This window comes from Somniosus microcephalus, unplaced genomic scaffold (assembly GCF_052327205.1).
Source record: "Somniosus microcephalus isolate GS21.2 unplaced genomic scaffold, FLI_Smic_1.0 unresolved_chr2, whole genome shotgun sequence".
Lineage (NCBI taxonomy): Eukaryota > Metazoa > Chordata > Chondrichthyes > Squaliformes > Somniosidae > Somniosus > Somniosus microcephalus.
This window is the reverse complement of record NW_028225180.1, coordinates 76,257,119-76,282,462: the sequence shown is the minus strand read 5'-3', so window position 1 is coordinate 76,282,462 and position 25,344 is coordinate 76,257,119. Positions and strand designations below refer to the sequence as shown.

Below are 25,344 nucleotides of genomic sequence, written 5' to 3'. Positions count from 1 at the left end.
TCAGGAATCAACACTGTGACTCGTCTCTGAACTGCCTCCAATGCAAGTATATCCTTCCTTAAATAAGGAGACCAAAACTGTACACAGTACTCTAGGTGTGGTCTCACCAATGCCCTGTACAGTTGTAGCAGGACTTCCCTGCTTTTATACTCCAACCCCCTTGAAATAATGGCCAACATTCCATTTGCCTTTTTGATTACTTGCTGCACCTGCATGCTAACTTTTTGTGTTTCATGCACAAGGACCCCCAGGTCCCTCTGAACTGTAGCATTTTATAATCTCTCACCATTTAAATAATAATTTGCTTTTTTATTTTTCCTGCTAAAGTGGATAACCTCGCACTTTCCCACATTATACTCCATCTGCCAAATGTTTGCCCACTCACTTAGCCTGTCTATATCCCTTTGCAGATTCTTTGAGTCCTCTGCACAACTTGCTTTCCCACCCATCTTTGTATCATCCGCAAACTTGGCTACATTACACTTGGTCCCTTCATCCAAGTCATTAATGTAGATTGTAAATAGTTGAGGCCCCAGCACTGATCCCTGTGGCACCCCACTAGTTACCGTTTGCCAACCGGAAAATGATCCATTTATCCCGACTCTCTGCTTTCTGTCAGTTAGCCAATTCTCTATCCATGCTAATATATCACCCCCAACTTCGTGAGCTGTTACCTTGTGCAGTAACCTTTTATGTGGCACCTTATCGAATGCCTTCTGGAAATCCAAATACACCACATCTACTGGCTCACCCTTGTCCACCCTGCTCGTTACATCCTCAAAGAACTCCAGCAAATTTGTTAAACATGAAAGACGGTACACACTGCAGCCACGGTGCGCCGGTGGTGGAGGGAGTGAATGTTTAAGGTGGCGGATGGGGTGCCGATCAAGAAATAGACCGTTTGTATCGAATCACCAATGGACTATGGGAATTTAAGCAAAATCGGTCAGCATGCTGGATAATTGGGAACTTGACCAAGATCGGAAGGCATCGTGGATCTTGTTACTGCTCCAGGCTCCAGGCTGCCTTGAGAAAGACTGTGTACTTTTCAGAGGACACTTACTGCTAACAATAAGAGATAAGAACAAGGTTAAAAATGAGATGCACCTTGGAAACTGATAGGAGAACATCAAGTCCATTTCTGGTTATTCTGCCCAGTAACAATCCTTAAAGGAAACAAGACCTGCCTTTATATAGAATCTTTCATCACCTCAGGACATCCCAAAGCACTTTACAGCCAATGAAGTATTTTTTGAAGTGTAGTCACTGTTGTAATGTAGGAAACGAGACAGCCAATTTGCGCACAGCAAGCTCCCACAAACAGCAATGACCAGATAATCTGCTTATTGGCCAAGACACCAGGGAGAACTCCCCTAATCTTCTCCTAATATTGCCGTGGGATCTTTAACAGCCACCTGAGAGAGCAGATGGGGCCTCAGTTTAACGTCTCCATCGAAAGATGGCACCTCCGACAGTGCAGTGCTCCCTGACTGAGCCACGGCTGAAAATGCCAAAAATGTGTGGCTCAGTTGGTATACGTCTATTCTCTCTCCTTCCTCTTAAGTCAGAAGGTCATGGGTTTGAGTCCCACTCCAGGACCTGAGCCCATAATCCAGACTGATACTCCCAGAGCAGTACTGAGGGAGCACCGCACTGTCGGAGGGGCAGCACTGAGGGAGTGCCGCACTGTCGGAGGGGCAGCACTGAGGGAGCGCCGCACTGTCGGAGGGGCAGCACTTAGGGAGCGCCGCACTGTCGGAGGGGCAGTACTGAGGGAGCGCCACACTGTCGGAGGGGCAGCACTGAGGGAGCGCCGCACTGTCGGAGGGGCAGTACTGAGGGAGCGCCGCACTGTCGGAGGGGCAGTACTGAGGGAGTGCTGCACTGTCTGAGGGGCAGTACTGAGGGAGCGCCGCACTGTCGGAGGGGCAGTACTGAGGGAGTGCTGCACTGTCAGAGGGGCAGTACTGAGGGAGCACCGCACTGTCGGAGGGGCAGTACTGAGGGAGCGCCGCACTGTTGGAGGGGCAGTACTGAGGGAGCGCCGCACTGTCGGAGTGGCAGTACTGAGGGAGCGCCGCACTGTCGGAGGGGCAGTACTGAGGGAGCGCCGCACTGTCAGAGGGGCAGTACTGAGGGAGTGCTGCACTGTCAGAGGGGCAGTACTGAGGGAGCGCCGCACTGTCAGAGGGGTAGTACTGAGTGACGTAATAAAACTCACTAAGCACTTGGCTTGAGCATAAAGCAAGGCTTTAATCAACTTGTTTCAGAACATGGAAGTCTAGTTATATCCACTAGTTCCTTGTCTTACAAAATGTCCCTGGCAAGCTGGGGCCAACGCCCGAGTATTTATAGTCCTTGGACGGCGCCACCAGCTGGCCGTCCAGTGTTATTTCATAGGTAGTTTCTCGATGATGAGATTAATGACACTGAGGAAGTGCCGCACTGTTGGAGGGGCAGTACTGGGGGAACGCTGCACTGTCGGAGGGGCAGTACTGAGGGAGCGCTGCACTGTCGGAGGGGCAGTACTGAGGTAGCGCCGCACTGTCGGAGGGGCAGTACTGAGGGAGCGCCGCACTGTCGGAGGGGCAGTACTGAGGGAGCGCCGCACTGTCGGAGGGGCAGTGTTGAGGGAGCACTGCACTGTCGGAGGGGCAGTACTGAGGGAGCGCCGCACTGTCGGAGGGGCAGTGTTGAGGGAGCACTGCACTATCGGAGGGGCAGTACTGAGGGAGCGCTGCACTGTCGGAGGTGCAGTACTGAGGGAGTGCCGCACTGTCGGAGGTGCCGTCTTTCAGATGTGACGTTAAGCCGAGGCCCCGCCTGCCCTCTCAGTTGGATATAAAAGATCCCCCAGCCACTATTGGAAGAAGAGCAGGGGGTGTTCTCCCTGGTGTCCCGGGGCCAATATTTATCCCTCAACCAACATCACTAAAAACAGATGACCTGGTCATTATCACATTGTTGTTTGTGGGAGCTTGCTGTGCGCAAATTGGCTGCTGTGTTTCCTACATTACAACAGTGACTACATTTCAAAAAACACTTCATTGGCTGTAAGGCCCTTTGGGACATCCTGAGGTTGTGAAAGGCGCTGTAGAAATGCAAGTCTGTCTTTCTTGACTTATACTCCCCAGGATAAGGTTGCATGAGAAAATACTACAGGAAACTTTGTGCTATCCGGAGGTGAGCTATCCGGCAATCTGGAGCCACCGGCAAAAATCAGCAGCCGTTTTTTATTCTTTTTGTTTGTTTTTTTTGCTTTGTTTGAACAGTCAAGCTGTGCAAGGTCTGTAGCTTTAGCAACAGCTTCAGCTACAGAGCTTTAGGGCCACACCCGAGTGTTTAGAAGCTGTTGCTAAGCAACAGTGTTTGTTGTCAAATACGGAGATAAGAATCTCCGTATCTCTCAACATTAACTCTGGAGGCAGTTTTGAGGCAATGGCAGCAGCTCGGTCCCATGGGTGCCGGATAGCACAAAGTTTCCTGCACTTCATTTCCGGTAAAACCGTCGTGTCTGAATGTCAAGTACAATTCTTTTGAAAATAACAACAGTGTCTCGCTTGATGCTTGGCCTTTCACACCCTAAACGTGAGAGACATCTGACACCAAGGATTCCAGTCTCGCCCGCCATACACAACGACCTCTCCAAGCAGGCGCCATTTTTTTGCTTCAGGCCTAACCTTCTCTATCACACGGGGCAGCGAGGCGAGTCCCACGTGAATGAAGGCCCGGATCACTGAACAGGACCCCGAAGCTTTTCGCGGGGGGGGGGAAGGCCTCTGATTGAGCACCGGGCTTCGGGGCGCTCGCCCCGTGGAGCCCAGGCTCGGAGACACAGCTGGGCCCCAAACCGCTGACTGCAATCAGGATGAAGAGTGGCAGGAGGCCTGAGCGTGGAGGCCCGCGAGCTGGCAATAATGGGAGGTGCCTTACCCGTGATACGGGCCCCAAAGACTAGAATTGGGCTTGCTGAGGAAAGCGGACTGTGAATTAGTGCGTGCAGAGGCAAGATACAAGCGAGCAGAACTCAGAGATCTGGTCACCACAGGCTCCTTCGGCAGCACCTCCCAAACCCGCGACCTCCACCACCTAGAAGGACAAGGGCAGCAGGCACACGGAAACACCACCACCTCCAAGTTCCCCTCCAAGTCACACACCATCCTGACTTGGACATATATCGGCCGTTCCTTCATCGTCGCTGGGTCAAAATCCTGGAACTCCCTCCCTAACCAAAAAAGTCTTAGATGAGTGGATTCAGTACAGAACAGGGTGTGTTTGAACCAGGGACCCTTCTGACCCGATAGCTCTGTCACACACGGGGCAGTGCACTTACCAACTGAGATGAAGGTACAATGGACAACCCTTCCTGTCTTGGCATTGGATGTCATTGCTCAAGGGGGTATCCAGCAGGCATGCCCTTCCTAAAGGTAACCCTGTCGTTTGATGCTTGACCTCAACACTTTATTAGCCGGGGCATAGAATATAAGAGCAGGGAGGTTATGCTTGAACTGTATAAAACACTAGTTAGGCCTCAGCTAGAGTACTGCGTGCAGTTCTGGTCACCACATTACAGGAAGGATGTGATCGCACTAGAGAGGGGCAGAGGAGATTTACGAGGATGTTGCCTGAGCTGGTGAATTTTAGCTGTGAGGAAAGATTGGACAGGCTGTTTTTTGGAACAGAGGAGGCTGAGGGGAGATTTAATTGAGGTGTATAAAATTATGAGGGGCCTAGATAGCGTGGATAGTGGTTAGCACTGTTGCCTCACAGCGCCAGGGACCCGGGTTCGAATCTGGCCTCAGGTGACTGTCTGTGTGGAGTTTGCACATTCTCCCCGTGTTTGCGTGGGTTTCCTCCGGGTGCTCCGGTTTCCTCCCACAGTCCAAAGATGTGCGGGTTAGGTTGATTGGCTATGATAAATTGACCCTTAGTGTTAGGGGGATTAAATACGTGGGGTTACGGGGATAGAGTGGGATATGTGTTGGTGTAGGGGTTGCGGGGATCGGGTGGGATGTGTGTCGGTGCAGGCTCGATGGGCCGAATGGCCTCTGTCTGCACTGTGGGGTTTCTGTGATTCTGTGACCTATTTCCCTTAGCAGAGAGGTCAATAACCAGGGGGCAGAGATTTAAAGTAATTAGTAGAAGGATTAGAGGGGAGTTGAGGAGAGCTTTTTTCACCCAGAGGGTGATGGGAGTCTGGAACGCAATGCCTGAGAGGCAGAAACCCTCATCACATTTAAAAAGTACTTGAATGTCCCACAGGATTCACTCAGAATCTCCGAGTGAGCCTGAGAATATTTGTGTGGGGGAATCACAGAGACAGACCCCCGTCCCATCACTGTGTGTGTGGGAGAATCACAGACACAGACCCCTGTCCCATCACCGTGTGTGTGTGGGGGAATCACAGACACAGACCCCTGTCCCATCAGCGTGTGTGTGGGGGGGAATCACAGACACAGACCCCTGTCCCATCATTGTGTGTGTGTGGGGGAATCACAGACACAGACCCCCGTCCCATCACTGTGTGTGTGGGAGAATCACAGACACAGACCCCCGTCCCATCACTGTGTGTGTGTGGGGGAATCACAGACACAGACCCACGTCCCATCACCGTGTGTGTGGGGGAATCACAGACACAGACCCCCGTCCCATCACTGTGTGGGAGAATCACAGACACAGATCCCTGTCCCATCACCGTGTGGGGGAATCACAGACATAGACCCCTGTCCCATCACCGTGTGGGGGAATCACAGACACAGACCCCCGTCCCATCACTGTGTGTGTGTGGGGGAATCACAGACACAGACCCCCGTCCCATCACTGTGTGGGGGAATCACAGACACAGACCCCCGTCCCAATACTGTGTGTGTGGGAGAATCACAGACACAGACCCCCGTCCCATCACTGTGTGTGTGTGGGGGAATCACAGACACAGACCCCCGTCCCATCACTGTGTGTGTGGGGGAATCACAGACACAGACCCCTGTCCCATCACTGTGTGTGTGGGGGAATCACAGACACAGACCCCCGTCCCATCACTGTGTGTGTGGGGGAATCACAGGCACAGACCCCCGTCCCAATACTGTGTGTGTGGGAGAATCACAGACACAGACCCCCGTCCCATCACTGTGTGTGTGTGGGGGAATCACAGACACAGACCCCCGTCCCATCACTGTGTGTGTGTGGGGGAATCACAGACACAGACCCCCGTCCCAATACTGTGTGTGTGGGAGAATCACAGACACAGACCCCCGTCCCATCACCGTGTGTGTGGGGGAATCACAGACACAGACCCCCGTCCCATCACTGTGTGTGTGGGGGAATCACAGACACAGACCCCCATCCCATCACCGTGTGTGTGGGGGAATCACAGACACAGACCCCCGTCCCATCACTGTGTGTGTGGGGGAATCACAGACACAGACCCCCGTCCCATCACTGTGTGTGTGGGGGAATCACAGACACAGACCCCCATCCCATCACCGTGTGTGTGGGGGAATCACAGACACAGACCCCCGTCCCATCACTGTGTGTGTGGGGGAATCACAGACACAGACCCCCGTCCCATCACCGTGTGTGTGGGAGAATCACAGACACAGACCCCCGTCCCATCACTGTGTGTGTGTGGGAGAATCACAGACACAGACCGCCGTCCCATCACTGTGTGTGTGTGGGGGAATCACAGACACAGACCCCCGTCCCATCACTGTGTGGGGGAATCACAGACACAGACCCCCGTCCCATCACCGTGTGTGTGTGGGAATCACAGACACAGACCCCCATCCCATCACCGTGTGGGGGAATCACAGACACAGACCCCTGTCCCATCACCGTGTGTGTGGGGGAATCACAGACACAGACCGCCGTCCCATCACTGTGTGTGTGTGGGGGAATCACAGACGCAGACCCCCGTCCCATCACCGTGTGTGTGTGGGGGAATCACAGACACAGACCCCTGTCCCATCACCGTGTGTGTGGGGGGGAATCACAGACACAGACCCCCGTCCCATCACTGTGTGGGGGAATCACAGACACAGGCCCCTCTCCCATCACCGTGTGGGGGAATAACAGACACAGACCCCCGTCCCATCACTGTGTGCGTGGGGGGAATCACAGACACAGACCCCCGACCCATCACTGTGTGTGTGGGGGAATCACAGACACAGACCCCCATCCCATCACCGTGTGGGGGAATCACAGACACAGACCGCCATCCCATCACTGTGTGTGGGGAAATCACAGACACAGACCCCCGTCCCATCACTGTGTGTGTGGGGGAATCACAGACACAGACCCCCGTCCCATCACTGTGTGGGGGAATCACAGACACAGACCCCCCGTCCCATCACCGTGTGGGGAGAATAACAGACACAGACCCCCATCCCATCATTATGTGAGGGAATAACAGACACAGACCCCTGTCCCATCACTGTGTGTGTGTGTGGGGGGGAATAACAGACACAGGCCCCTCTCCCATCACCGTGTGGGAGAATAACAGATACAGACCCCCGACCCATCACTGTGTGTGTGGAGGAGTCACAGACACAGACCCCCGACCCATCACTGTGTGTGTGGGGGAATCACAGACACAGACCCCCGTCCTATCACCGTGTGTGTGTGGGTGAATCACAGACACAGACCCCCGTCCCATCACTGTGTGTGTGTGGGGGAATCACAGACACAGACCCCCGTCCCATCACTGTGTGGGGGAATCACAGACACAGACCCCCGTCCCATCACTGTGTGTGTGGGGGGTATCACAGACACAGACCCCCGTCCTATCACCGTGTGTGGGAATCACAGACACAAACCCCCGTCCCATCACCGTGTGTGTGGGGGAATCACAGACACAGACCCCCATCCTATCACCGTGTGTGGGAATCACAGACACAGACCCCCGTCCTATCACCGTGTGTGGGAATCATAGACACAGACCCCCGTCCCATCACCGTGTGTGTGGGGGAATCACAGACACAGACCCCCATCCTATCACCGTGTGTGGGAATCACAGACACAGACCCCCGTCCTATCATCGTGTGTGGGAATCATAGACACAGACCCCCGTCCCATCACTGTGTGTGAGGGGGAATCACAGTCTCAGACACAGACCCCCGTCCCACCACTGTGTGTGTGTGGGAATCACAGACACAGACCCCCGTCCCATCACTGTGGGTATGGGGGGTATCGCAGACACAGACCCCCGTCCCATCACTGTGTGTGTGTGGGAATCACAGACACAGACCCCCGTCCCATCACTGTGTGTGTGTGGGGGGTATCACAGACACAGACCCCCGTCCCATCACTGTGTGTGGGGGTATCACAGACACAGACCCCCGTCCCATCACTGTGTGTGTGTGGGGGAATCACAGACACAGACCCCCGTCCCATCGCCGTGTGGGGGAATCACAGACACAGACCCCCGTCCCATCACTGTGTGTGTGTGGGGGGTATCACAGACACAGACCCCCGTCCTATCACCGTGTGTGTGTGTGGGGGAATCACAGATACGGGAGCGAACTATGAGATGAGCCAATTCAACACTGGTTGAGGACTAGTTAGCTGCTAGTTGTCAACTAGTAACGATTCTCTCAGATGGTAAATAACAATAAAATAAGAAATCGCAGGCTGTACGAAGTATATAATCAATTGTATTTCCCTCTGGTAGATTTACACTTATTTGAGGCAGTCACTAGTAACACTTTACAATAACATTGAGTAATACAGGAAGATATATGATATCACACAGTATCAACAGGGCAATCAACCGTTTCATAACCTGGGGGGCAGTATATGATAGAAAACAAACTCCTTCAACTCCTGTGGCCCAAGTGGGCACCAGACACAAACACCTGGCCGCTGGCAGTGAACGCAGCGATGGCATCAATATTCAAAAAACAAACTGCATTACGCACAAGGTGTGGGAGGGCGATGACACACAAAATTATTTTTTCTCTTGGGAGCGGGGGTGGGGGGGCGGTGGGGGTGTGTGGGGAGGCCTATTTGGTTCTCACATTGATGGCGCTACGAAGTGGGTTGGGAGGTGTTGCCTTATCACCAAGCAGTTGCCCTCCCCCCACCACCCCCACCGCCCCCCACCCACGTAGGGGGGTCCGAAACGAACTGGATATCTCGACTCCCTCCGCCCGCCCGCCCGCCCGCCCCACCTGCTACTTTCCTTACCATTTCCCAAACTCCGCCCGCCGAGATCCAGGCTCTTCAAATGCAAGAATTCCACGGCTAAAATTTTGGGTGGGGTTGGCGGGTAGGTTGGGTTGGTGGGCGGGGGGAGGGAGATGGGGGCTGTGGGGTGGGTGGGTGGGTGGGGAGAGGGGGATGGGGTGGGGCTTTGAACTTTTTGCAGGTAGTTATTCAAAACAGGTAAGAGCTGGAACTGAACCAAGTGAAGGTACTGTACAATTAGACAATGTTACATACACTGAGTCATAGACAGTGCTAAATCCCTTCGACCGGCCAAGACAGTAAATGCAAGTCAACACAATCAGTGGAAAGAATTAAAGTAAAATTGAAAGGTTCATCACTCGGTAAACATTGGAATATCTGCACATTCCTAAAAACCACAGGATGTTTTATTTTGAGGCCCGGGTCCTATCTTCACATGATTGGGAGGGCATGGTGGGGCAGGGTTGTTCCAAATATTAACAGAGTCCCTTAACTGAACTGCTTTGCACGCAGCGTTCCCCACCCCTGCCCCCCGCACCCCCCCCACAACTCGAATCCTCGACTGAAGCGATGGATCACTTCGCCCCAGCGCGGCGCTGTGACCTCTCGCCGCAGCTCTCTGTCTGTAACGGCGCGGTCTTGAGGAGGTCAAGGAGGCGGCCATCTTAAAGGGAAGCCATTTTTGTCTCGCTTCCGTTGTCCTTTCTCTGAGGCGAATGTCAAAACGCCGGGCGCCGCCCTCTCAAAGAAAACCCATTGTTTTGTTTTTTTTAATTCGATCTTCTTCTTCGGAAAGTTCGAAAAAGTTCTGATGCTCATTTATTTTCAATCCCTCCCCCTCCCGGTTTTTTTTGTTTTTTGTCTCGAAACTTAAACCTTATCCGTGCTTCCCAGAGAGCAGGCTTGCAGTTCGCGCTGGCACGCTCGCCCGAACCGGGAACATTTTTTTTTTCATTTAAGTTCCCGCCTGGAGTCCTTGCTCCCAGGGAGAAAAAAATTAAGAAAACGAATCAGCACATGTTTCAACACGGAAAAGAATCCACGATAGCACCTTGGCAAGGAGGAGCGTTGGGCGAGGGGGAGAGGAAGCCAAGCAACAATCATTGTTTGTCTTTCTTTGTTAAGACGCAGATCCGATGTAGGCATCCTCGACCCGCAGACGGCCAGACTTGGCATCTCGTGTGAGCGAGAGAAAGAGAGAGGGGTAGGGTGGTGTCAGGCGTCCAATAATTAGAAGGTTCCAGTTCGCTATATTGGAAAAAATTCTTCTGAGACGCTTTGCTATTCCTCGAAATAGTCGAATATCTCTCCAAGCGGGATGGGAAACCAGGCCGTAAAGATAAAGAAAAAAAACACGCACACGCACACGCACACGCACGCACACACACACACACACACACACACGCGGCTCGGGCCCGTTAACCCCTGAACTCCCGGTCACAATCGTCAGGTAAAAGGAGATCGAACCAAACGCAAATTGGCGACTACGGATCAGTCTCGACGCCCCCTGTGTTCTTTAACCTTCATCGCTCCTTCGCGACCGCTCAATCGCGACCGCCGGCCAAGCCTCGGCAGTAAAGTTTCTCGCGTCCTTCGTACAAAATGAAAGCACGCGCACGTTTTTTTTTTGTCCTCTTCCGGTTTCGTTTGGCTCCTCGCCCCTCCCTCCCCCCCTCCCCCCTCCCCGTCCCCTCCTCCTTCCCCCCCCCTACACACACCCCCTACCCTACCGCCTTTTCAGACGTAATACTCTTTATCTTTGTTCTTTTTGCTCTTGTTCATACTCTTAGCCGTGGGGGGCTGCTTCTCCTTGACGATGGCGCCGTTAGTCTGCGCTGAGTTGCTGATGTAGTTGCGGCTCTGGTCCACCTGGTAGGAGCCCTCGTCCCGGTTGCGGTACTTGTACATGGCGTAGAGCAGGATCAGGATGCAGAGGGCGGCCGCCGCCACGATGCCCACCACCATGCCGGTGGTGCTGCTGGACTCTCGGATGACCTCCACCGCCCCCGGGGGGCCTCCTGCCGCCTGCGAGCCGGTCGGGTTAGCTGTGGGGAGATGGCGGAAATCGGGGGGAGAGGTTATGGCGGGGTGCCGGCTGGCCTGCTTCTTCCGCTCGTGGTCGGAGGCCGTGGGCAGCGGGGGCAGGACGAGGTCCGGGTTGGGCCTGGGGTTCTCCCGGGTGTTGAGCTTGCCGGCCGGGAGCTTGCGGATCATATCCGGGGAGGAGGAGGAGGAGGAGGAGGGGGAAGAGACCAGGAGGTCGGGGGGCGAGGTCACCCCGTCCGAGCCCACCGGCCCTTTGCCCGGCCGGTAGAGCCTGGGCTTAGATATCTTGGGGTCTCCCCCGCCCAACAGGGTCCTGTCCGTCACTAGGGGGAAAGTGGCATAAAAGTCTTCGTCGTCCGTCGGTGGGAAGCTGGAATCAAAGACCTCACCGGAGCCATAACCGGACACAACCATCACATCATCGCAGTCGTCATCCTGCTCCAAGAGACAAGGCGACCCCACCTTAGAGGTCAGGGTCAGTGACTCCTTGGTGGTCTCGATCGCGGTGAGGAAGGGGCCGTAGGTCGGGGGAGGGGGGATGAAGGGCGAGCGGGTGACAATCGCAGGGATCTCCAGCGCGTCCTCCGTAATAATGGGCAATATAAGCTCGCCTCCTAGGATAGAAAAGAGAGAGAAGGGGGGGGGGAACAGAGCGTCAGCATCAAGAGGTGGTTGGTAGGTCTGGTCAGCAGAGAAAAAAACATTCAGTGAGAAAGAACGTCAATTTACTCTTTCGTTTAACACTAGTTCTTTTTTTTTATATACAGTACAATTTCCTCGTTTCTTTTAAGAAAAAAAATGTTTTAAGATACACATCAAATTTCCGCTACTAAAAAAAAAAGACATTTTGTTTTTCTTATCAATTTTTAAAGCTGTTTCGTTTTCTCTTTTTAAATAAAGAATCCTAAATCGTGTCTCTTAAAAATAAAATAGCATATTCACGTAATTCAGGCAACTTACATCAACAAATTGGCCCCATGATTTGAGCATGAAGAAAAAAAATTACAAAACAAAGTTGTATAAGAATGTCCTGCAAAAAGTCACGTATTTTTTTTTGCTACATATTTCCAAGACTATTTCTCGCTCTCTTTTTTTTTTAAAAAACAATGCTTGATGTTGAAATGAGAGTCTCACAGTTCAATTTTCGTCCTTTTTTTAGCCCTCCGCATTGTCGATCGTTAAACCCTCCCCCCCCACCCCCCCAACCCCCACCTTAGCCAGGGGGACGCGGAATTTGCTTCCCCTCCCGCCCCCACCCCACCCAGATTTCCGATTTATGATGGGCTATTCGCCCGTGGGGTCCGTCGCCGGCGAGCCTGATCCTGCCCTCCGCCGGCACCGCCCGCTTTGCCGGGATTACGGGCTGGCGATCAGGGGAAACGAGGCTCCGGTTGGTCTAACCCGCCCCCCCACCCTGTACGAGCACAGGCGCATTGTCGCCCACTCTGGAGCCCCCCAATTGTTGCCCCCTGTCAGGTGGGCCAGCTCAGGACAGCCTGAGGATCGAAGCTCCTACCCTTACTCGGTTCTACACTCGGCTGGGACTCTACACACTGAGCGATGGGCCGGCAGAGTCAGTGCTATCAACGAATACTTATTAGAATTTAGTTTGATCTTCCAGAATGAAAACAAAGAATTCGCCAATTTTCTAGAGCTCTTGACTTGATTGCGCATTATATCCAGTTTATAATGTACAGGAGCGGACACTGAGACACACACGGGCCGTACAGTACCAGACGGGAGTGAATCGTTCCCTTTTACCCGCTGTGTATTGTACATGTACAGGAACGGACACTGAGACACACACGGGCCGTACAGTACCAGACGGGAGTGAATCGTTCCCTTTTACCGAGTGCATGTACTGTACATGTACAGGAGCGGAAACTGAGACACACACGGGCTATACACTACCAGGCGGGAGTGAATCGTTCCCTTTTACCTGCTGTGTACTGTACATGCACAGGAGCTGACACTGACACACACGGGCCGTACAGTACCAGACGGGAGTGAATTGTTCCCTTTTACCCGCTGTGTATTGTACATGTACAGGAGCGGAAACTGAGACACACACGGGCCGGACAGTACCAGGCGGGAGTGAATCGTTCCCTTTTACCCGCTGTGTACTGTACATGTACAGGAGCTGACAGTGCGACACACACGGGCCGTACAGTACCAGACGGAGTGAATCGTTCCCTTTTACCCGCTGTGTGCTGTACATGTACAGGAGCTGACACTGAGACACACACGGGCCCTACAGTGCCAGACGGGAGTGAATCGTTCCCTTTTACCCGCTGTGTACTGTACATGTACAGGAGCTGACACTGAGACACACACGGGCCGTACAGTCCCAGACGGGAGTGAATCGTTCCCTTTTACGACGGGAGAGGGCACTGAGTGGACACTGTGTTATTAGGAGTTGCGGAGTTGTGTCGGACTGCCCAGCGCGGCGCGAGGGAATTCCCGGCCTTTCTCCGCTCTGCGGGTGCAAGCGGCCGACTCCCGATCGGGGTGCCGGATACCGCAGGAACCTAAATGCTCAGCGTTACTCCCAGGGAAATCCCGGGCAAACGGATTGCACCATCATCGGGCTGGGGCTAGTGCTGCGGAATTGCTGGCTTCCTTAAAGCCTGCAGTTGGCAGCTCACTGTTTCGCCCCACATGGGGAAAAATTATATTGAGCATCGCGGACTACATCACTTGGGGTCTCCTTATCTGAGGAAGGACATACTTGCCTTAGAGGCGGTGCAACGAAGGTTCACTAGATTGATTCCTGGGATGAGAGGGCTGTCCTATGAGAGATTGAGTAGAATGGGCCGATATTCTCTGGAGTTTAGAAGAATGATTTCATTGAAACATATAAAATTCTGAGTTGGATTGACAGGGTAGATGTTAAGAGGATGTTTCCCCTGGCTGGAGAGTCTAGAACCAGGGGTCACAGTCTCAGGATAAGGGGTCGGCCATTTAGGACTGAGATGAGGAGGAATCTCTTCACTCAGAGGGTGGTGAATCTTTGGAATTCTCTGCCCCAGAGGGCTGTGGAGGCTCAGTCGTTGAGTATATTCAAGACCGAGATCGATAGATTTTTGGACTCTCGGGGAATCAAGGGATATGGGGATCGGGCGGGAAAGTGGAGTTGAGGTCGATGATCAGCCATGATCTTATTGAATGGCGGAGCAGGCTCGAGGGGCCGAATGGCCGACTCCTGCTCCTATTTCCTACGTTCTTATGTGGTTATGTTCTTAAAGTCAGCCGATGCACTTTAATAAAACGGACGCTCAGTGAGGTGCCTCTCTCATTGACCTACCTCCCCGAGGCATTGAGTGCCAATTTTTTGGCCTTCCCGCACTTTGGGGGCGACCTTGCCAGCCCTGGGGAGACGGGTATGGAGGCGGGACTGCCGGGAAAATGGCAGAAACTGGGAGCGGGTACCAGGCAGTTAAGAGGCTTATCCCCATTTTTCCACCAGAGGCGCGAGCTTCCCGAAGTCGGGAAACCTCGCCAGGCGAGCAGTGGGTCTGCGGGGGTACTGCGGGGTCGAAAGGTGCGCTGTGGAGGTGAGTGATGGGTGCAAGTGTGGAGAGGTAAGTGTGTGAGGTGAGTGAAAAGTGATAGAAAATGTTTGCTTACCTTTGTTTCTTCCTGCAGGCTTCAATCTTTGGGGATCCGGAGGTTCCGGTATCTCACCGGCAGAGATGACAGAATGGCTGCTGCGTTCTCCAACACAACAGCCATCTGCTTTCTGCTCTGGAAATAGGTTTGATGAGTCCTGAACACAAAGACTCACCAAACAACAGAGAATGTCAGTGCTTGACAGCTTCACAGAGCTGTCAAACAATGACAATTCATCTGTCAAAAATTTTTGACAGATGAAATGTCATACGCTGAAGTTCTCTGTCACTGGTTTTCCCTTAATTAGCCTGCTGAGCCCACTGGGCGGGCTTAACAAGGTCAAGCAAGGGAAAATAGCGTAGGTTGGCTGGACGTCGATGGAGGCAGGACTAAAACCCGACAAGCAGCCGTCCCGCCTCCACCGTGTCCCTATTGGTGAAATCATCCCCTTTGTATTTGCTCCGGCACGACCCTGTCCCCTCCCCCCACCCTATCTCCTCTCCCGAAGGTGGTAACCCTGGCTCTGGCCTCCGGGGGCGCACGTGGCCTTCTGCTACCTCACCCAGGCACCCAACAGGGTGTGTGAGCCCAGATGGCGGGCCGGCTATTCGCCCGTGGAGGGCATCACAGAGGAGCTGAATCCTGTCCTCACCTGACTGCGTGCTCAACCCTCCCTGACTGCGTGCTCAACCCTCCCCTAAAATGCGCACACACGTATACACACACACACACACACACACACACACACACACACACACACACACACGCTCACAGACACACACGCATGCACCGTCCATCAGGGGAGTACCGTAGCTAGCAATCAGGCACAGGAACCCTGGCTGACTTTCCCCTTGCTGGCACTAGTTAGAAAGTCCCCAAATTGCTTACCCCCCGGCTAAGTTCGTGTTTAGAAATCTTTTTTTTTAAAAGCCCCCTTTCTTTCCCTTCACAAAAAAAGGACGAAAATTCATTTTCAGAACACACATATTTACAGTCAATACATAGCAGTGGTATTACTTTAAATGCAGACACTGCTTTGGTTAAGCCAATATGTCGGGCTCCAAAATCAAATCCACATGCCCTGGGCCCAGTGCTCTCCAATCAACAATCAAAAGGACCTTAGAATTGTTCACAGTACTCGATCTCCTCACATCCACCACAAATAGATTTACAAGGGATTGCGAGCTTCTGCCTAGCGGGAAAGGCTAAACAGGCTGGGGCTCTTTTCTCTAGAAAAGAGAAGATTGAAGGGGTTTGACAGGGTAGACGTAGAGAAGATGTTTCCACTTGTGGGGGAGACCAGAACTAGAGGCCGTCAATATAAGATAGTCACTGATAAATCCAATCGGGAATTCAGGAGAAACTTCTTTACCCAGAGAGTAAAGGAATTGGGCACTAGAGGGATGAGCTTCATTGGAAGACTGAGAGGACTAGAGGGATGGCCTTCAATGAGGGAGTCAGGGTACTAGAAGGATGGGTTTCGATGGGACAGTTAGAGGACTAGAGGGAGGGATTGACTGAAAGAGTTCAGGGACTAGATGAATGGGCTTCGATGAGAGTGTTAGGGGAATAGAGGGATGGACATCGATGGGAGAGTTAGGGGACTTGAGTGATGGGCTTCGATGGGAGAGTGAGGGGACTGGAGGGATGGGCTTCGATGGGAGAGTGAGGGGACTAGGGGGATGGGCTTCGATGGGAGAGTGAGGGGACTAGGGGGATGGGCTTCGATGGGAGAGTGAGGGGACTAGGGGGATGGGCTTCGATGGGAGAGTTAGGGGACTTGAGTGATGGGCTTCGATGGGAGAGTGAGGGGACTCGAGGGATGGGCTTCGATGGGAGAGTGAGGGGACTAGGGGGATGGGCTTCGATGGGAGAGTGAGGGGACTAGGGGGATGGGCTTCGATGGGAGAGTTAGGGGACTCGAGGGATGGGCTTCGATGGGAGAGTTGGAGTACTAGAGGGATGGGCTTTGATGGGAGCGTTAGGGTACTAGAAGGATGGGCTTTGATGGGACAGTTAGGGAACTAGAGGGATGGGCTTTGATGTCACAAAAGGCATCGAGGGGTATGGGGAGAGAGCGGGAATATGGTATTGAGATAGAGGATCAGCCATGCTCATATTGAATGGCGGAGCAGACTCGAGGGGCCGAATGGCCTACTCCTGCTCTTACTTTTCTATGTTTCTTCGGGAGAGTTAGTGGACTGGAGGGATGGGCTTTGATGGGAGAGTTAGGGGACTAGAGGGATGGGCTTTGATGGGAGAGTTAGGGGACTAGAGGGATGGACTTCAATGGGAGAGTTAGGGGACTAGAGGGATGGACTTCAATGGGAGAGTTAGGGGTCTAGAGGGATGGGCTTCGATGGGAGAGTTAGGGGACTAGAGGGATGGGCTTCGATGGGAGAGTTAGGGACTAGAGAGATGGGCTTCAATGGGAGAGTTAGGGGACTCGAGGGATGGGCTTCGATGGGAGAGTTAGGGGACTGGAGAGATGGGCTTTGATGGGAGAGTTCGGGGACTAGAGGGATGGGCTTTGATGGGAGAGTTCGGGGACTAGAGGGATGGGCTTCGATGGGAGAGTTAGGGGACTAGAGGGATGGACTTCAATGGGAGAGTTAGGGGACTAGAGGGATGGGCTTCGATGGGAGAGTTAGGGGACTAGAGGGATGGACTTCAATGGGAGAGTTAGGGGACTAGAGGAATGGGCTTTGATGGGAGAGTTCGGGGACTAGAGGGATGGGCTTCGATGGGAGAGTTAGGGGACTAGAGGGATGGGCTTCGATGGGAGAGTTAGGGGACTAGAGGGATGGGCTTTGATGGGAGAGTTCGGGGACTAGAGGGATGGGCTTCGATGGGAGAGTTAGGGGACTAGAGGGATGGACTTCAATGGGAGAGTTAGGGGACTAGAGGGATGGACTTCAATGGGAGAGTTAGGGGTCTAGAGGGATGGGCTTCGATGGGAGAGTTAGGGGACTAGAGGGATGGGCTTCGATGGGAGAGTTAGGGGACTAGAGGGATGGGCTTCGATGGGAGAGTTAGGGGACTAGAGGGATGGGCTTCGATGGGAGAGTTAGGGGACTAGAGGGATGGACTTCAATGGGAGAGTTAGGGGACTAGAGGGATGGGCTTCGATGGGAGAGTTAGGGGACTAGAGGAATGGGCTTCGCTGGGAGAGTTCGGGGACTCGAGGGATGGGCTTCGATGGGAGAGTTAGGGGACTAGAGGGATGGGCTTTGATGGGAGAGTTAGGGGACTAGAGAGATGGGCTTCAATGGGAGAGTTAGGGGATTCGAGGGATGGGCTTCAATGGGAGAGTTAGTGGACTGGAGAGATGGGCTTCAATGGGAGAGTTAGGGGACTAGAGGGATGGGCTTCGATGGGAGAGTTAGGGGACTAGAGAGATGGGCTTCAATGGGAGAGTTAGGGGACTAGAGGGATGGGCTTCAATGGGAGAGTTAGGGGACTAGAGAGATGGGCTTCAATGGGAGAATTAGGGGACTAGAGAGATGGGCTTCAATGGGAGAGTTCGGGGACTGGAGGGATGGGCTTCAATGGGAGAGTTCGGGGACTGGAGGGATGGGCTTCGATGGGAGAGTTAGGGGACTAGAGGGATGGGCTTCGATGGGAGAGTTAGGGGACTAGGGGGATGGGCTTCGATGGGAGAGTTAGGGGGCTAGAGGGATGGGCTTTGATGGGAGAGTTTGGGGACTAGAAGGATGGGCTTCGATGGGAGAGTTGGAGTACTAGAGGGATGGGCTTTGATGGGAGCGTTAGGGTACTAGAAGGATGGGCTTCGATGCGACAGTTAGGGGACTAGTGTGATGGGCTTTGATGGCACAGTTCAGGGACTAGAGGGGTGGGCTTTGAACAGAGAGTTAGGGGTCTAGAGAGATGGACTTCGATGTGAGAGTTAAGGGTCTGGAGAGATGGACTTCGATGGGAGAGTTAGGGGACTAGAGAGATGGACTTTGATGAGAGTATTAGGGGGCTAGAGAGATGGACTTCGATATGAGAGTTTGGGGACTGAAGAGATGGACGTTGATGGGAGAGTTAGGGGACTAGAGGGGTGGGCTTCGATGGGAGAGTTAGGGGACTAGAGGGATGGGCTTCGATGGGAGAGTTAGGGGACTAGGGGGATGGGCTTCGATGGGAGAGTTTGGGGACTAGAGGGATGGGCTTTGATGGGAGAGTTTGGGGACTAGAAGGATGGGCTTCGATGGGAGAGTTGGAGTACTAGAGGGATGGGCTTTGATGGGAGCGTTAGGGTACTAGAAGGATGGGCTTCGATGCGACAGTTAGGGGACTAGTGTGATGGGCTTTGATGGCACAGTTCAGGGACTAGAGGGGTGGGCTTTGAACAGAGAGTTAGGGGTCTAGAGAGATGGACTTCGATGTGAGAGTTAAGGGTCTAGAGAGATGGACTTCGATGGGAGAGTTAGGGGACTAGAGAGATGGACTTTGATGAGAGTATTAGGGGGCTAGAGAGATGGACTTCGATATGAGAGTTTGGGGACTGAAGAGATGGACTTTGATGGGAGAGTTAGGGGACTAGAGGGGTGGGCTTCGATGGGAGAGTTAGGGGACTAGAGGGATGGGCTTCGATGGGAGAGTTAGGGGACTAGGGGGATGGGCTTCGATGGGAGAGTTAGGGGGCTAGAGGGATGGGCTTTGATGGGAGGGTTAGGGGACTAGAGGGATGGGCTTCAATGTGAGAGTTTGGGGACTAGAGTGATGGGCTTCGATGGGAGAGTTAGGGGACTAGAGGGATGGGCTTCGATGGGACAGTTAGGAGTCTAGAGGGATGGGCTTTGATGGGAGAGTTGGGGTACTAGAGCGATGGAATTCGATGGGACAGTTAGGAGTCTAGAGGGATGGGCTTTGATGGGAAGTTAGGGGACTAGAGGGATGGGCTTTGATGGGAGAGTTGGGGTACTGGAGGGTGGAATTCGATGGGACAGTTAGTGGACTCACGGGATGGGCTGCCATGAGTGTATTAGGAGACTAGAGGGATGGGCTTTGTTGGGAGAGTAAAGAGACTAGAGGGATGGGCTTCAATGGGAGAGTTAGGGGACTAGAGGGATGGGCTTCGATGGGAGAGTTAGGGGACTAGAGGGAAGGGCTTTGATGAGAAAGTTAGGGGACTAGAGAGATGGGCTTCAATGGGAGAGTTGTGGGACTAGAGGGATGGGCTTCGATGGGAGAGTTGGAGGACTAGAGGAATGGGCTTCGATGGGAGAGTTAGGGGACTAGAGAGATGGGCTTCAATGGGAGAGTTAGAGGATTCGAGGGATGGGCTTCGATGGGAGAGTTAGTGGACTGGAGAGATGGGCTTCAATGGGAGAGTTAGGGGACTAGAGGGATGGGCTTCGATGGGACAGTTAGGGGACTAGAGAGATGGGCTTCAATGGGAGAGTTAGGGGACTAGAGGGCTGGGCTTCAATGGGAGAGTTAGGGGACTAGAGAGATGGGCTTCAATGGGAGAATTAGGGGACTAGAGAGATGGGCTTCAATGGGAGAGTTCGGGGACTGGAGGGATGGGCTTCGATGGGAGTGTTAGGGGACTAGAGGGATGGGCTTTGATGGGAGAGTTTGGGGACTAGAGGGATGGGCTTCGATGGGAGAGTTTGGGGACTAGAGGGATGGGTTTTGATGGGAGAGTTTGGGGACTAGAAGGATGGGCTTCGATGGGAGAGTTCGGGGACTAGAGGGATGGGCTTTGATGTCACAAAAGGCATCGAGGGGTATGGGGAGAGAGCGGGAATATGGTATTGAGATAGAGGATCAGCCATGCTCATATTGAATGGCGGAGCAGACTCGAGGGGCCGAATGGCCTACTCCTGCTCTTACTTTTCTATGTTTCTTCGGGAGAGTTAGGGGACTGGAGGGATGGGCTTCAATGGGAGAGTTAGGGGACTAGAGGGATGGGCTTTGATGGGAGAGTTCGGGGACTAGAGGGATGGGCTTTGATGGGAGAGTTCGGGGACTAGAGGGATGGGCTTCGATGGGAGAGTTAGGGGACTAGAGGGATGGACTTCAATGGGAGAGTTAGGGGACTAGAGGGGTGGGCTTCGATGGGAGAGTTAGGGGACTAGAGAGATGGGCTTCAATGGGAGAGTTAGGGGACTCGAGGGATGGGCTTCGATGGGAGAGTTAGTGGACTGGAGAGATGGGCTTCAATGGGAGAGTTAGGGGACTAGAGGGATGGGCTTCGATGGGAGAGTTAGGGGACTAGAGAGATAGGCTTCAATGGGAGAGTTAGGGGACTAGAGGGATGGGCTTCAATGGGAGAGTTAGGGGACTAGAGAGATGGGCTTCAATGGGAGAATTAGGGGACTAGAGAGATGGGCTTCAATGGGAGAGTTCGGGGACTGGAGGGATGGGCTTCGATGGGAGTGTTAGGGGACTAGAGGGATGGGCTTTGATGGGAGAGTTTGGGGGCTAGAGGGATGGGCTTCGATGGGAGAGTTTGGGGACTAGAGGGATGGGCTTTGATGGGAGAGTTAGGGGACTAGAGGGATGGGCTTCGACGGGAGAGTTGGGGGACTAGAGGGTGGGCTTTGATGGGATAGTTCGGGGACTAGAAGGATAGGCTTCGATGAGAGAGTTAGGGGACTAGAGGGATGAGCTTTAACGGGAGAGTTAGGGGACTAGAGGGATGGGCTTCGATGGAAGAGTTAGGGGACTAGAGGGATGGGCTTCAATGTGAGAGTTAGGGGACTAGAGAGATGGGCTTCAATGGGAGAGTTAGGGGACTAGAGAGATGGGCTTCAATGGGAGAGTTAGGGGGCTAGACGGATGGGCTTTAACGGGAGAGTTAGGGGACTAGAGGGATGGGCTTCAATGTGAGAGTTAGGGGACTAGAGAGATGGGCTTCAATGGGAGAGTTAGAGGGCTAGAGGGATGGGCTTTGATGGGAGAGTTAGGGGACTAGAGGGGATGGGCTTTGATGTGAGAGTTAGGGGTCTAGAGAGATGGACTTTGATGTGAGAGTTAGGGGACTAGAGAGATGGGCTTTGATGGGAGAGTTTGGGGACTAGGGGGATGGGCTTCAATGGGAGAGTTCAGGGACTAGAGGGATGGGCTTCGATGGGAGAGTTTGGGGACTAGAAGGATGGGCTTCGATGGGAGAGTTGGAGTACTAGAGGGATGGGCTTTGATGGGAGCGTTAGGGTACTAGAAGGATGGGCTTCGATGCGACAGTTAGGGGACTAGTGTGATGGGCTTTGATGGCACAGTTCGGGGACTAGAGGGGTGGGCTTTGAATTGAGAGTTAGGGGTCTAGAGAGATGGACTTCGATGTGAGAGTTAAGGGTCTAGAGAGATGGACTTCGATGGGAGAGTTAGGGGACTAGAGAGATGGACTTTGATGAGAGTATTAGGGGGCTAGAGAGATGGACTTCGATATGAGAGTTTGGGGACTGAAGAGATGGACTTTGATGGGAGAGTTAGGGGACTAGAGGGGTGGGCTTCGATGGGAGAGTTAGGGGACTAGAGGGATGGGCTTCGATGGGAGAGTTAGGGGACTAGGGGGATGAGCTTCGATGGGAGAGTTAGGGGGCTAGAGGGATGGGCTTTGATGGGAGGGTTAGGGGACTAGAGGGATGGGCTTCAATGTGAGAGTTTGGGGACTAGAGTGATGGGCTTCGATGGGAGAGTTAGGGGACTAGAGGGATGGGCTTCGATGGGACAGTTAGGAGTCTAGAGGGATGGGCTTTGATGGGAGAGTTGGGGTACTAGAGCGATGGAATTCGATGGGACAGTTAGGGGACTAGAGGGATGGGCTTTGATGGGAGAGTTGGGGTACTAGAGGGATGGAATTCGATGGGACAGTTAGGAGTCTAGAGGGATGGGCTTTGATGGGAAGTTAGGGGACTAGAGGGATGGGCTTTGATGGGAGAGTTGGGATACTGGAGGGTGGAATTCGATGGGACAGTTAGTGGACTCACGGGATGGGCTGCCATGAGTGTATTAGGAGACTAGAGGGATGGGCTTTGTTGGGAGAGTAAAGAGACTAGAGGGATGGGCTTCAATGGGAGAGTTAGGGGACTAGAGGGATGGGCTTCGATGGGAGAGTTAGGGGACTAGAGGGAAGGGCTTTGATGAGAAAGTTAGGGGACTAGAGAGATGGGCTTCAATGGGAGAGTTGTGGGACTAGAGGGATGGGCTTTGATGGGAGAGTTTGGGGACTAGAAGGATGGGCTTCGATGGGAGAGTTGGAGTACTAGAGGGATGGGCTTCGATGGGAGAGTTAGGGGACTAGAGGGATGGGCTTCGATGGGAGAGTTAGGGGACTAGGGGGATGGGCTTCGATGGGAGAGTTTGGGGACTAGAGGGATGGGCTTTGATGGGAGAGTTTGGGGACTAGAAGGATGGGCTTCGATGGGAGAGTTGGAGTACTAGAGGGATGGGCTTTGATGGGAGCGTTAGGGTACTAGAAGGATGGGCTTCGATGCGACAGTTAGGGGACTAGTGTGATGGGCTTTGATGGCACAGTTCAGGGACTAGAGGGGTGGGCTTTGAACAGAGAGTTAGGGGTCTAGAGAGATGGACTTCGATGTGAGAGTTAAGGGTCTAGAGAGATGGACTTCGATGGGAGAGTTAGGGGACTAGAGAGATGGACTTTGATGAGAGTATTAGGGGGCTAGAGAGATGGACTTCGATATGAGAGTTTGGGGACTGAAGAGATGGACTTTGATGGGAGAGTTAGGGGACTAGAGGGGTGGGCTTCGATGGGAGAGTTAGGGGACTAGAGGGATGGGCTTCGATGGGAGAGTTAGGGGACTAGGGGGATGGGCTTCGATGGGAGAGTTAGGGGGCTAGAGGGATGGGCTTTGATGGGAGGGTTAGGGGACTAGAGGGATGGGCTTCAATGTGAGAGTTTGGGGACTAGAGTGATGGGCTTCGATGGGAGAGTTAGGGGACTAGAGGGATGGGCTTCGATGGGACAGTTAGGAGTCTAGAGGGATGGGCTTTGATGGGAGAGTTGGGGTACTAGAGCGATGGAATTCGATGGGACAGTTAGGAGTCTAGAGGGATGGGCTTTGATGGGAAGTTAGGGGACTAGAGGGATGGGCTTTGATGGGAGAGTTGGGGTACTGGAGGGTGGAATTCGATGGGACAGTTAGTGGACTCACGGGATGGGCTGCCATGAGTGTATTAGGAGACTAGAGGGATGGGCTTTGTTGGGAGAGTAAAGAGACTAGAGGGATGGGCTTCAATGGGAGAGTTAGGGGACTAGAGGGATGGGCTTCGATGGGAGAGTTAGGGGACTAGAGGGAAGGGCTTTGATGAGAAAGTTAGGGGACTAGAGAGATGGGCTTCAATGGGAGAGTTGTGGGACTAGAGGGATGGGCTTCGATGGGAGAGTTGGAGGACTAGAGGAATGGGCTTCGATGGGAGAGTTAGGGGACTAGAGAGATGGGCTTCAATGGGAGAGTTAGAGGATTCGAGGGATGGGCTTCGATGGGAGAGTTAGTGGACTGGAGAGATGGGCTTCAATGGGAGAGTTAGGGGACTAGAGGGATGGGCTTCGATGGGACAGTTAGGGGACTAGAGAGATGGGCTTCAATGGGAGAGTTAGGGGACTAGAGGGCTGGGCTTCAATGGGAGAGTTAGGGGACTAGAGAGATGGGCTTCAATGGGAGAATTAGGGGACTAGAGAGATGGGCTTCAATGGGAGAGTTCGGGGACTGGAGGGATGGGCTTCGATGGGAGTGTTAGGGGACTAGAGGGATGGGCTTTGATGGGAGAGTTTGGGGACTAGAGGGATGGGCTTCGATGGGAGAGTTTGGGGACTAGAGGGATGGGTTTTGATGGGAGAGTTTGGGGACTAGAAGGATGGGCTTCGATGGGAGAGTTCGGGGACTAGAGGGATGGGCTTTGATGTCACAAAAGGCATCGAGGGGTATGGGGAGAGAGCGGGAATATGGTATTGAGATAGAGGATCAGCCATGCTCATATTGAATGGCGGAGCAGACTCGAGGGGCCGAATGGCCTACTCCTGCTCTTACTTTTCTATGTTTCTTCGGGAGAGTTAGGGGACTGGAGGGATGGGCTTCAATGGGAGAGTTAGGGGACTAGAGGGATGGGCTTTGATGGGAGAGTTCGGGGACTAGAGGGATGGGCTTTGATGGGAGAGTTCGGGGACTAGAGGGATGGGCTTCGATGGGAGAGTTAGGGGACTAGAGGGATGGACTTCAATGGGAGAGTTAGGGGACTAGAGGGGTGGGCTTCGATGGGAGAGTTAGGGGACTAGAGAGATGGGCTTCAATGGGAGAGTTAGGGGACTCGAGGGATGGGCTTCGATGGGAGAGTTAGTGGACTGGAGAGATGGGCTTCAATGGGAGAGTTAGGGGACTAGAGGGATGGGCTTCGATGGGAGAGTTAGGGGACTAGAGAGATAGGCTTCAATGGGAGAGTTAGGGGACTAGAGGGATGGGCTTCAATGGGAGAGTTAGGGGACTAGAGAGATGGGCTTCAATGGGAGAATTAGGGGACTAGAGAGATGGGCTT

At 53.4% G+C, this 25,344-nt stretch overlaps 1 protein-coding gene across 1 annotated transcript in view; it reads right to left on the bottom strand.

Moving 5' to 3' along the window:
- Positions 1-10,900: 10,900 nt before the first annotated feature.
- The window catches only part of LOC147092841 (neurexin-2-beta-like), a 782,774-nt gene continuing 768,330 nt past the window's right edge, over positions 10,901-25,344 (bottom strand). Inside the window, exon 7 of the mRNA XM_085976096.1 lies at positions 10,901-11,840. Coding sequence (XP_085832222.1) covers positions 10,918-11,840 — 923 coding nt within the window. The 3' untranslated portion in view covers positions 10,901-10,917. The remainder of the gene's footprint in view (positions 11,841-25,344) is intronic.